The following is a 12,442-nucleotide window of genomic DNA, read 5'->3' as shown; positions in this document are numbered from 1 at the left end:
CCGTAATGCCATAAGTTACAGCGTGCCGTAATTTTGCGGTATTTTACAGGGTATTTTCATCCTACCATATTAGGAAATGTGAATTCCAATATGGAACAAGTCATTGTCAATGACACGTCCCCGTTCCGTTCATATTTGAGTGACATATACATTCAAAGCAGATCATGACCGAAATGCACCTGCATATGTACAACACATTGTACTAAATCTGAACAAAATCCATCCATGCATGACTGAGATCTGGTTCCGGAATTGTGAAAATACGTGATTTTAATGCATTTTCGGTTTTAAAATGGCCATCATTCAGCTATTGTTAAGCGGATCATGAAACAAATGCACATATCTATTTGTGACATGATGCACCATGTGTGTGTGAAGTTTGAACTTGATCAATCCAGACATGTCTTGGATACGGATCCAGAACTGAATTCTTTAAGAAAATGGCCGCCAGTCGGCCATTTCGAACTTGATCCGGAAAAAAAAATGACGTGCATCAAGGTCCTATTATGTTTAATGTAAGTACCAAAGTTGAACGAAATCCGTCCATGCATAACTGAGATCAGGGTTCGGAATGGTGAAAATGTGCGATTTCAATGCATTTTCGGCCTTAAAGCGGCCGCCATTTGGCTATCGTTAATGGGATCATGAAACAAATGCACATACATATTTGTGACATGATGTACAGTACAGTTCTCGCGGAAGCTTTGGCTTCACTTCAGCTTCACCTTCGCTTTAGCATCGCATCATTATGGCATTGTTATGGCTTCAGCATCGCTTCAATGTCGCGACATTAAAAAGTTAGGCGATTATCGCTTCGCTTCATTGTGGCCTCATTATGGCGACAATGTGGCATCAGCATCGCTTCATCAAACAAAGAAGTACTGTACTCATTTCCTCCAAACCTCTTGACCGCTTCCGCTTTTGATCGGTCAATTTCCGTTTTATTTTCGACCGTGCAAAAATTCGGACTACTAAAAATTGTCTGGTTTTCATAGATCACGGTTACTAGTTTAGTAACCGTGCATAGATGTTGAACAACCGTCAAAAGTTCAAATACTTTTTGTTTTAACTATCTATAATTATATGCACGCAATCTGACCCTTTGACCTAGATTTGGCTGGGATTGAATATTTTATTTTAGACAATATTCCGACGTGACGCACTGCTACAAAATGTATTCAACAGAAGTACAACATGGTTGTCTGGGTTTCTTTTCCTGATTGTGTTGAGTTTACGATTTGTATAATTATTGTTGTTTCCCCCCAAGCAGAAGACAAGCCGAAGGACCATGAAGCTAAATAGAATTCCCACGCATGGACGTGGACTGAGTGAAAGAAAATATTTCTCAGGCTAAAATAAAAATGACCTACTATTACACCTCTTTGTGTATTTGTCAATTTTGTATATATCTGATATGACCGTATGATCGTAAATACCTAGAAAAATCTCGTCTTTCGTTAATAATTTCATTTGTTTGAAATGTCTACCGACCGTAATTTGTTTCTTCAAACGGTCCCGACGTCCGTCATTCAACACAATCAGCATTTATTTATCGCAGTTCATGGGGATCATGTCTCGTAATTTGCGGGCTGTACAACCAAATAATTAAACAAGTACTATTTATTGTATTTTTGTTTTACCTCGCGAAACTACAACAGAGCGTAGAGTTGTCGCGGTTAAATAGTCGCCTTGAAATCGATGGAACTTCAACTACTAGTATCCATTTCTCACCTTGAAATAAAAAAATCGAAGAGCATCGGGGGATATATTATTAACCAGTCTTACGAATCGCTAGCTTTATTTTATTCAAATTCATAAAATTCACGAGTTTTCGACATTTGTTGGCAACTTCCGCGCTAAAATGGTTGAAAATGTGGGTGTGGTTTTCTCGCAAAGTCCTGTTGATAATACGGACAAATATGGTTCTGTGACCCAGGTCGTGCTCCGATCAGGTGACTCTCAGCCAATCAATGATGTTGTAACAAAACATATTTAACGCAAATTGAAGGGTCGTCGTACCATCCAATCTCCATCGTGATTCACAATTTTTTTTTTGTGCTGTGACAGGCTTCGTAATTATTCACTGAAAAACATCGGTATATTTTGACAAATGGGATTTTACCTCAGTTCAAAAAAAAACAGAAAAAAAAAAACAGGGCTGAGATACAAATCAGTTTTGCAAGTTGGGAAATAAGGTAAACCAGCCTGGGGTCGATGATTTTCAGTATCGAAGGACTTCCGTGTGAATCATGATTTTCAAATTGTTCATCAGCTGGTCACCAAATATTTACGGCCACACTAAATGGACACGTTTTTTTCTGAAGCCCAATAAATTATTTCTGCATGTCAAGCGCTATTCGATTTTTTACAGGGCATGTGGCTCGTTTTCATTCGAAAATATATTTGTGAGAATACTTTTAAAGTACGTATAGACTGAGCTCAGATCACTGATCGTGACTTAACTTTGAGAATTGGTTGTCAAATTTTACCAGACCGACGCCACCACAACCATCCAATCATATGTTGGAAATGTACGCACTTGTTTTGGAACTTTGTATCAAGATGACTGGCGACAACGCCGACGCACCAGGCGGCGTACGTGTGTATTGCATGTTTTAGTAGTCCGGGCATGGGGTCGGACTCGGCTAAAACTAAACGAAACATAGAAAAATACCACCGAAATGAGGAATCTGAATCTGCTCTTCTAGCAGCAAAATGAGCGAAAAAAGGTAAATTTTATGACAAGAACAATTTCACTTCGTATACAGCAAATTGTGTTGTATCAGAACGACGATTGCATCGTGTGATTTGAATTTATCACGATTTTCCTTCCAGTCAATATGAAACTCGCCACCTTGCCGATTGTAATGTACTTCGCAAAGTTTTTGGTGCCCAATACTCGCAACACTAAAATAATTAAACAAGATATCTTTTTAAAATGTCATTTTACTCTTGATCATATTATTTTATTCGCCTTGAATTTCAAATCGATTACATATCGAACTTCTGTACATGTTTTTGTCTACTGCCCTTCTGCGTGCAAATAATGAGGTCATACTCATGTCACAATAAATTGAAGCTGATGCCATGTTGATGCCATGAGACTGCGAAGCTGAGGCCACGATGATGCCACAAAATAGCGAGGCGAACACAGCTTCAATTTTCAATGACGCGAAGCTGATGCCACAATGATGCGATGCTGAGGCGACAATGAAGCCATGCGTAGGCGACAATGATGCCACAAAAGCCAAAGCTTCCGCGAGAACTGTACTGTACCTTGTGTGTGTGAAGTTTGAACTTGATCAATCCAGACATGTCTCGGATAGGGATCCAGAACTGAATTCTTTAAAACAAAATGGCCGCCAGTCGGCCATTTCGAACTTGATCTGATAAAAAAAATGACGTGCATCAAGGTCCTATGTTTAATGTATGTACCAAATTTGAACGAAATCCGTTCATGCATAACTGAGATCCGGGTCCGGAATGGTGAAAATGTGCGATTTTGATGCATTTTCGGCCTTAAAGCGGCCGCCATTTGGCTATCGTTAATGGGATCATGAAACAAATGCACATACATATTTGTAACATGATGTACCTTGTGTGTGTGAAGTTTGAACTTGATCAATCCAGACATGTCTCGGATACGAATCCAGAACTGAATTCTTTAAAACAAAATGGCCGCCAGTCGGCCATTTCGAACTTGATCCAAAAAAAAAAAATGACGTGCATCAAGGTCCTATTATGTTTAATGTATGTACCAAATTTGAACGAAATCCGTCCATGCATAACTGAGATCCGGGTCCGGAATGGTGAAAATGTGCGATTTTGATGCATTTTCGGCCTTAAAATGGCCGCTATTCGGCTATCGTTAATCGGATCATGAAAAAAATGCATGTGCATATGTCCCATATAATGTGTGATGTATGAGTGAAGTTTGAACATAATCGGTCCATGCATGTTCGAGATACAGGTGATCACGGACGGACGGACGCACGGACGCACACAGGGCAAAACATAAGTCCCCGTTTTCGGACTCCGTCCAAACGGGGACTAATGATTATGTGCGTAAGTGTTCTCTAATAATAAAAACAAACATGGCTGCCACGAGGCGGGTTTGACCGAACTCCACACAAAGAAGTTTGCTAAATCTTTTCTAAACGTTTTGGATTTTGGCATTCCCATGATGTATCCTTGGAAGGAAAAGATGTATAATATTATTAGGTTATTACGAAGATATCTCAGAAGTATGCACTCAGACAGTATGCCGTGCATCGACCTCTGCTGCGCGTCAGTCGATACTTTAGCTGTACTGTCTTCATGCATACTTTGAGGTATCCTAGTAATAACCTCATATTATCCAAAATATTTCAAAAAAGTAATATTCTTTTTCAGAAATCCAAATTGAATGCACATTAGATCATAGGTGTAAATGGTCAGGGAAGTAAACAGGCAACATGATTTAGCCCCTCAAATAACGTTTCTATTTTCTTCTGAATGTCCACTGTTCCAAACACCTTCTCTTTACAAGTTAGATAGATGGGAGAGTGGACATAATAACGAAAAAAATTGGACAATTATTTGCGAGAGAAAAACAAGTCATGTCGGTGTCTAACAGTTGGCAGCCATTTGCACATTCACTTGGACCATGAACATACATGTATACCTAATATTTTGTTCAAAACCACTTAAAAAACAGTGGTTCTTGCTGTGTTCTGTTCAATATGGGACTCATAGCAAAATACACAGCACATGTATAATACACTGTTCACATAAAATGCCAAACATTCCCCATTTAAACGCAGATGAAACTTACATCAGCTGTTTCCATGACGCTGGAACCACTGGTTACGACATCTTCCACGATGAGACATGTATCTCCGGGTTTGAATTTACCTTCAATCATCTTTTTTGTCCCATAATCCTTAGCTTCCTTACGGCGAATCAACATTGGGACATTGTGATTGGCAGACATAATCGTTGCTAATGGTAACGCAGTGTACGGCACACCACAAAGCAGAACGAATTTAGCATTGGGTTTTTCAGCAGCTTGCCATAAGAAGTCAGCAACCTCATTCTAGGAAAGAAAAAACACAACAATAAGGTTTCTATTTTGCAAATTTGTGTGCATTTTTCTATAATATTATTGTAAATTCTAACAAGTTTTAACAAATAAAGAAAAAATATACCCCTGATTCAGGATGTTTATTTGAGATGAAACTCAACATTAATCAGAACCCTTATTTGTTTATAGGGAATGTTATTAATTACAATAGGCGCACACGTGTTATCATACACTTTATAAACTGTTTAAAAAATGTTTGCAATTTTAAAAGAAAGAAACTACTACTCAAAAGAAATATGGATTACTTCAGTATTGCAACATTGGTGTTCATCCTGAGTAAATAACAGAATAGAAAATGTGCGAACCATGTTCCGCACATTCGCCGGCCTGAAATTAATGCGAGTTTTCTCGTAAAAGCAGGAACCAAACTACCGTACCACTCACGATTATTATGCAATGAAATACACTTTTTACATGCATATTTTAAGAAATGTCGTTGATGCCCGGTAAAAACACCCTGGGCCTATACTCGGGGATGCCCTCAACTTGTTAAATGTCTAAAAACAGAGGGGTGGGCTTATGCTCAGGGAAGTACAGTAATTAAGTTTTGCAGAAGCAAAAATTTTCCACTTCCTTTTTTCAAAATTTGTAATAATAATAATTCAGTAATACATAGATGTTAAGAGTGTACCGTAAAATCTGTATTAGAAGTTGTACCCATTCTTTTTGAAAAATAAGGAACCAAAAATTCACCATTTCTCATGTGTGTAGATGCTCTAATAGAAGCCGCACCTCTTCTGTTGCATTGTTGCATTTTAATTAGAAGCCATGGTTTTTAATACAGACAGATCATGGCAATGTTCAAAAAAAAACTGAAAACAAAATGGAGATAAAACTAAATATTACACATACTTCTCAGTAGTGACCTAACTGTAACTTCACTATACATAATAATCATTAACAAATTACTTAACATTGATAATTCAATATGGAGAATGTCCTGCTTTGGTAAATAATTTGAAATTCAAGAAAAATTTTAAATTATTAAATTTGTATGGTAACCCTTTTAACACAATATTCTCAACCCAAATTTGTATTCAATTTAATAATTTGCACAATTTTATATATTTTTGTCTTTTGACAAAATATCCCATCAATTTAAAGTGTTAAAATATTAAAAATTTATATGAAATGTGACAATGTTTGTCATAATGGTACTAAAAATAACAATTTAAATTTATTAAAATTTTCTGAAACCTTAGAAATGTTTTGGTGATTTACAGATTGTATATAAACGAAGGAGTGGGTGGCATTGTTTCTATGGAAATAGGAAATTTTAGTTTCTCCCAACAGTTCTGTATACAAATTGGGACCATTTCATGTAAAACAGTAGAGAATTTGCTATTTTTAGCTAATACATGTATATTGAGATGTATGTACGTCATTTTTTTTTCTGAGAAATATATATGGTTTGAAATAATTAATGGAAGCAATTTTTCATCACTTAATAATGTGCTATAATCTTTTGATTATGGCTGAGTTTGGTTTTGTTCACATAGGAAATATTTGTACTGACATTTTATTGTGATTCATGCACTTTTAGGTGGTGTTTTGGGCACAATATACCGGTAATAATTTTTGGTATTTTATTCAAAACAAATAATAGAAATAGAATACATGAATATTCCAGTGTTCGCACTAGCCCTACATACATTTTGATTGCGATCACACAAAATTAAAAAAGCCAGCATAATTCTATATCAAGCCTGTGTAGCAAACCCTCTGTGTTTAGGTCCGTGTGTTTGAATAAATCCATACCCTAACCAATACGGTTATTATTCTCAATTACTTCTTTAAATTTTAGATTACACCAGTGTAAACTGGTTACACGGTAAAAAGAACACTGTTGTTAAAATTACTGCTGTTCTACAACACTTTTAGATAGTGTTTTGGGGAACAATATGGTCATTTTTGGTAAAAAAAAAATTATTTGGGCAGGCATGGAGCAAAAAGTGGTTACAGCAAGTCTCAGAAGTAATGGGGCAGCCAATTTGCAAACTCGCTAGCGAATTGGCTATTAAACTGCTTTGGTTTTGACTAAACGGTTGGCTTTCGAATTTCGCTGGCGCAGTCTTGTAGTCTGGGCGAATCTATATAACAGTAGGGGATGGTCATCATACTTTAGTTGGATGGCGATTTCGCTTTCAAATATACCAGGAAAAGTGTTCTATGTTCTTCATGTAATGAGGTGTTCATATACAAGTGATTGTCCACGCAAAAACAACGAATGAGATCGAATTTTTTGGCGACTGGCTTATGTTACCCCAATGGATGGTTTGGATGTGAAAGTTTGTTGTTTTCTGATTTGTAGGAAACTGTTTCACAACTTGTCTCTTTATTTTGTTTCAAGCAGTGTTCAAGATGGTTACCCCATATAGTAAATATCGGTGAGTTAATCGCATTTATCATATTATCACTTGTACGCCAGCTGACTGTGGTCATTTTTAAGCTGAATAGGGAAACAACTTATATCACGCCTCGCGTAACAAAGCAAATCATCAGGGTAATGTTCCAGGCTACGTAAAATCATTCTAATGACCACATGTCGGCGTCAGAAAGATTCAAAACCCAACCGATTTGTCAAAACACAAGCAGTAAGCCAATTCGCTAGAGAGTTTGCTAATTGGCTGCCCCAATACTTTGGAGACTTGCTGTAATAAGGTTGTTACAAGACACATTGACCTCCGCTACATGCCAGTTGATGCGATCATTGTTCTGCCTTTGTGGGTACTTTGCGATATATGCTGGAAAGAGTTCCTTTTCCACCCACCCCTAACCCTAATTCTATAGTTATCAGCATTTTATTTTACCATAAGTAATTTTACTTAGACTTTAGTTATTTATGTATTTTCTTTTGTCTCGTGTGTGTACTTGCGTTTTATTATAGAATAGAATAGAATAATGCTTTATTAATACCGTAAAGAAAGAGTTAACATTTCCTTTTAGGTTTTCAGATTAATAAAGTAAATAATAAAAGTACATGAAATATAAAAATTGATTTAAAAAGAATTCAACATTAGTGAACAATTCAACATTAGTGAACGACAAGAATACTACAGACAAATATTAATAATATAAGAAATATTAAAATACTGTGATATGTAAGTATCACTGTGTGTAGCATAGAATATGTAAAAAAAAAAAAGAAATATAGAAGAACATGACAAAATAAAAGAATTAGTCTTGTTTAGATTTAACTAAATATTTGCAGAGAGTGATAAGATGGTTTGTATTTGGTGACTGTAGTACAAGTTTAAATTGTTCTTTTTTGTTTAAGTTTTGGTAATCACTGTTAATTTCTTTAAGGATATTATATATGTCATCTCTGTGTTTTGTGTACAGTTTACATTCTAGTAAATGATGTAATTCATCTTCTATCTCTTTACAGTGGGTGCATAATCTGTCTTTTATCAGTGTTTTTGGTTTTGTGTACCTTCCTGTTTCTACAGCTAGTTTGTGACTACTTGTTCTAAATTGTGCTAGTATTTTGATGTAATGTCTGTTATCTATGTGTTTTATGTAATGTTCCATGTCTAGTGTGGTTTTGTATGTACTGTAAGTGCGCAGTTTTGCATCATCTCTTTTATTGTCATTGTTCCATGTGTTAGTGTAATATTCTCTAATTGAAATTATCACTTCTTGTATTGTTATATTATCTATATTACATTTAGTATATATTTCTAAGTTGTCTTCTAATGACTTCAACCATGACCCCGGGTAATTATTTTTCTTCATTTCCTTCAGTGCATAGTATGCCAAGTTGTTGTAGTCAAGAGTTATTAGGTGTTTATAATACCTAACTGCTTGGCAGTATATTTTGGAGATAAGGGGTTCCCGTCCCATTTCCATCCTACAGGCTATTTTGTTTGTCTTATTATTTAAATTTAAAATTTGTCTGCAGAAACGGATGTGATACTTTTCAGTTTCTGTCTTATCCCATGTAGCAGGTTTGAGAAGGACACCCCAAATTTCTCCTGCATATGTTAGGATTGGTAATTGGGTCATATTTAACAGCTTTAATTTAATATTAATATTATTTGTATTATGTAAATATAGTTGTGATTGTATACATTGTGCTTTGTATGCTTTGTCTGCTAGTCTATCAGCTGTAGTTACAATATTACTATTTGACTTAAAAATTACTCCTAGGTACGTGTATTGTTCTTTGACTTCTATTTCTTCTTTTCCATAGGTGAATTTTTGTGATAATATTTTACACCAGTTTTTCCTGAATATGACAATTTTTGTTTTTGATGTGTTGACTTGTAGCCCCCAACTAACTGTATATGTATGAAGGTAATTTAGTGCATTTTGTAGCCCTACCTTTGTAGTAGACAATAATGCAATGTCATCTGCATATTGTAGACAGTTAATATGTTTACCATCTAAGTCTGGTGCTGGCATTTCAATATTTGACAGTCCTTCAATAAAGTCATTCATAAAGATGTTAAACAATGTTGGGCTTAAAGGGCAGCCCTGTTTAACACCATTATCTAGCTTGAAATGTGGTGTTATAACATCTCCTAATTTTATAACAAAGTCCATGTTTTTGTACATCATTTTCATAATGTTATATACTTGACCGTTGATGTTATTTTTCAGTAGTTTATATTGCAGTGCTGTTCTCCACACTGTATCAAAACATTTTCTTAAATCCACAAAGCAGCAGAATATTTTTTCCTTTCTTAATTGATATTTTTTAATAATGGTGTGGAGTGTCAATATATGGTCAGTAGTGCGATGTTTGTTACGAAAACCTGCTTGGTTTGGATGTATGGTGAAGTTACTTTCTAAATAGCTGGATATTCTTTTGTTAATAATACTACTAAATATTTTAGCAATGATGTTACTAACAGATATACCACGGTAGTTATTAACATCCATTTTATCACCTGTTTTGTGTACTGGTGTTATAACATTTGTGTTCCATGACTGTGGATAAATACCAGTTTCCAAGATGTGGTTATACATTTGTTGTAAAGCTTGTTTCACTATTTTGTTGCTATATTTCAACAGTTCTCCTGGTATTCCGTCTGGTCCAGTTGCTTTATTGTTTTTCAGTTTTCTTGTTGCATGAATAATTTCCTGTAATGTTATAGGTTTGTTTAGTTCATGATTGTTGTCCATTTCTTTCTCTAGCTGCAACAGCCTGTCTTCGATTTCTTTTATTCTCTCAATGGGAGTTGTATCATTTCTACTGATTTTCTGAAAATGTTCAATCCATGCTGTATATGGAATTTCTTTTATTGAACTGTTTTCTTTTGTCTGTATTAATAAGTTTATCTTCTTCCAAAAAGTTTGTACTTCATCGTTCTCATCTGCTTGTTCAATGTTTGATAATAATTTTTGTTGTTTCTCTTTCTGTAGTTTCTGTAGTTATATTTAATGTCTTTTGAACACAGATAATATAACAAAATATATTATTTAGTGTCAAATAAAATAATTCACTATACTATACTATCAAGAAGAGACATGTACAATTGAATTGGAGCACATAGGTGAGGGTTAGAGCATGGAGCTCCATGGTTAGAGTTAGGGTAGGTGTGGGGGTGGTGTGCAAATGAACTCTTTCCAAATTGTATACATACTTCAATCAGTCTTTGTTATGCTCTGTATATTTACGGTTCAAATTAATCTCTGAAACAATATGGTCCTTTAAATAGATTAGTCATCTGTTTCACTGTTTGTATAATTAATTAAGATTTTAACTAATTGCTCAAATTCTAATTGATCAAATTGCATCGTATTCATTTACTCACCATAAGGCTAGGGTAGGATACGATCACTCTCAAGTCAAAATAAACAGGCGATTGTATGCCACTCTTCAGCGTGAAGGAGCCGAACTTCAGCGCTTCGATTTCAAACAGTTTCAAAACCAAGTTGTCCACGTTTTCCATGCTCGCTTTTTCTTCGATTTAACTCACGCGGCAAATGTGGGAATCATAAGTCACTTGGAGGTTAAAGTTCGTTAGATTTATATCCGGGTCAACATACAATGACTCTCAGCTGCTTGTTGAATTATTGCCTTGGCAAACGACTAATGGCGATGATAATTTGAAATGTACGTAGTATAAATAGTCATGGTTGTCACATATCGAATGTAGTATCGCGACGGATCAGCGATAATATGTCACGAATACACACGCGTCTCAAAAAGAAAGTGATCATCTAGTGACATTTGAAGGCGCACTACATCAAAGCATGTCTCCGCCTACACAATTCCATATAACAATATCCCTCCCTCTGGAGATTTCGTATATATACCTGAATATATTGTTTTCAAAGTCATTTTTCGTACAGTATTTCCTATATTTTATAATTATATATCATATTATATAAGTGAAATGGTTTGTATAATATGATGGAACAAAAATATGCCAATGCATTTGATATAATTAATTTATTCAGTTTCCGGATGTAGAAGGAGTATGGATATCTGCTGGAATATCCATATCAGTTTACCTATTTCCGCAAGATGCCTCATTCGTAACGCAGTCAGTGTAGTATTTTGGACGACTCAGGGGATGTCCCTCGAATTCTCCGCTAAACTTTACATCATCGGGACAATTTCACAAAGAGAACTTGTTCTCTGTGGCGAGCCAAGGATATACTCACTGAAAAATTGCTGAAAACTGCCAAAAGGACCATTGTGAAAAATTTCGAAAAATGGTGGTGGCTGATCAAAGCACGTCCGCGTGTGATGTAGTGTTCGTGGTGGAAGGCACCGCAAATCTTCATGCTTATTTCGAGTACATGAAAAACTCGTACATATTGCCGACCCTCGAGTAAGTATAATTTCATAAGGAAGTTCCGTAATTTTTTTTCCGGAATCCAAACCCTTTCAGGTGAAGTTTAAACGTGCCCGTCACCGCGAGTCAGTGGCATTGTAAACAGTGGTCACTTTAACGAAACAACACCGATGAAGAAATGTTTAAGTACACACGTTGTTGATTTTCAACAAAATCACGCGTCATAATTTTACGGCTTCATGGTTTCATCCTGTGTGCGGATGTTAGAATGCTATGGGTCAGTAAGTAATGTAACAAACTAGCGACCCGTTTTTTTTAAATATTCTTACGACATGCTTCAAATAATGCTCTTTTCCCCCTGACGAATTTTATCTTCATTGGAGAGGTATCGCACCTGTCGCATGTGACGTCTTATCAAAAATGTTATCTGATTGTTTTACGTTCGTACTAGTTCGTAGATGTTACACGTACTCAGTACTGGGAAAAAGACGTACATATTTACGATGCAACTGTTTAGCGTTTCATTTGACGGGGTGTTATTACTTCACCAGGTGTGCCGTCACAGTTATTT

General features: G+C 35.7%; 2 protein-coding genes across 3 annotated transcripts in view; one reads left to right on the top strand and one right to left on the bottom strand.

Moving 5' to 3' along the window:
• The window catches only part of LOC100367421 (uridine 5'-monophosphate synthase-like), a 29,687-nt gene extending 18,420 nt beyond the window's left edge, over positions 1 to 11,267 (bottom strand). The window contains exons 1-2 of the mRNA XM_002735835.4: positions 10,882 to 11,267; positions 4,814 to 5,074 (exon numbers count right to left, since the gene is read on the bottom strand). Of these exons, the coding sequence (XP_002735881.2) occupies positions 4,814 to 5,074; positions 10,882 to 11,019 (399 nt within the window). The 5' untranslated portion in view covers positions 11,020 to 11,267. The remainder of the gene's footprint in view (positions 1 to 4,813; positions 5,075 to 10,881) is intronic.
• A 317-nt stretch (positions 11,268 to 11,584) lies between these two features.
• The window catches only part of LOC100367576 (mediator of RNA polymerase II transcription subunit 25-like), a 47,963-nt gene continuing 47,105 nt past the window's right edge, over positions 11,585 to 12,442 (top strand). For both annotated transcript variants that reach the window (XM_085498973.1, XM_085498968.1), the window contains exon 1: positions 11,585 to 11,907. In XM_085498973.1, the coding sequence (XP_085355099.1) occupies positions 11,789 to 11,907 (119 nt within the window). In that variant the 5' untranslated portion in view covers positions 11,585 to 11,788. The remainder of the gene's footprint in view (positions 11,908 to 12,442) is intronic.

The sequence above is a fragment of the Saccoglossus kowalevskii genome, chromosome 1 (assembly GCF_978046115.1).
Source record: "Saccoglossus kowalevskii chromosome 1, keSacKowa6.1, whole genome shotgun sequence".
NCBI lineage: Eukaryota > Metazoa > Hemichordata > Enteropneusta > Harrimaniidae > Saccoglossus > Saccoglossus kowalevskii.
This window is presented reverse-complemented; position numbering and strand designations above follow the sequence as displayed.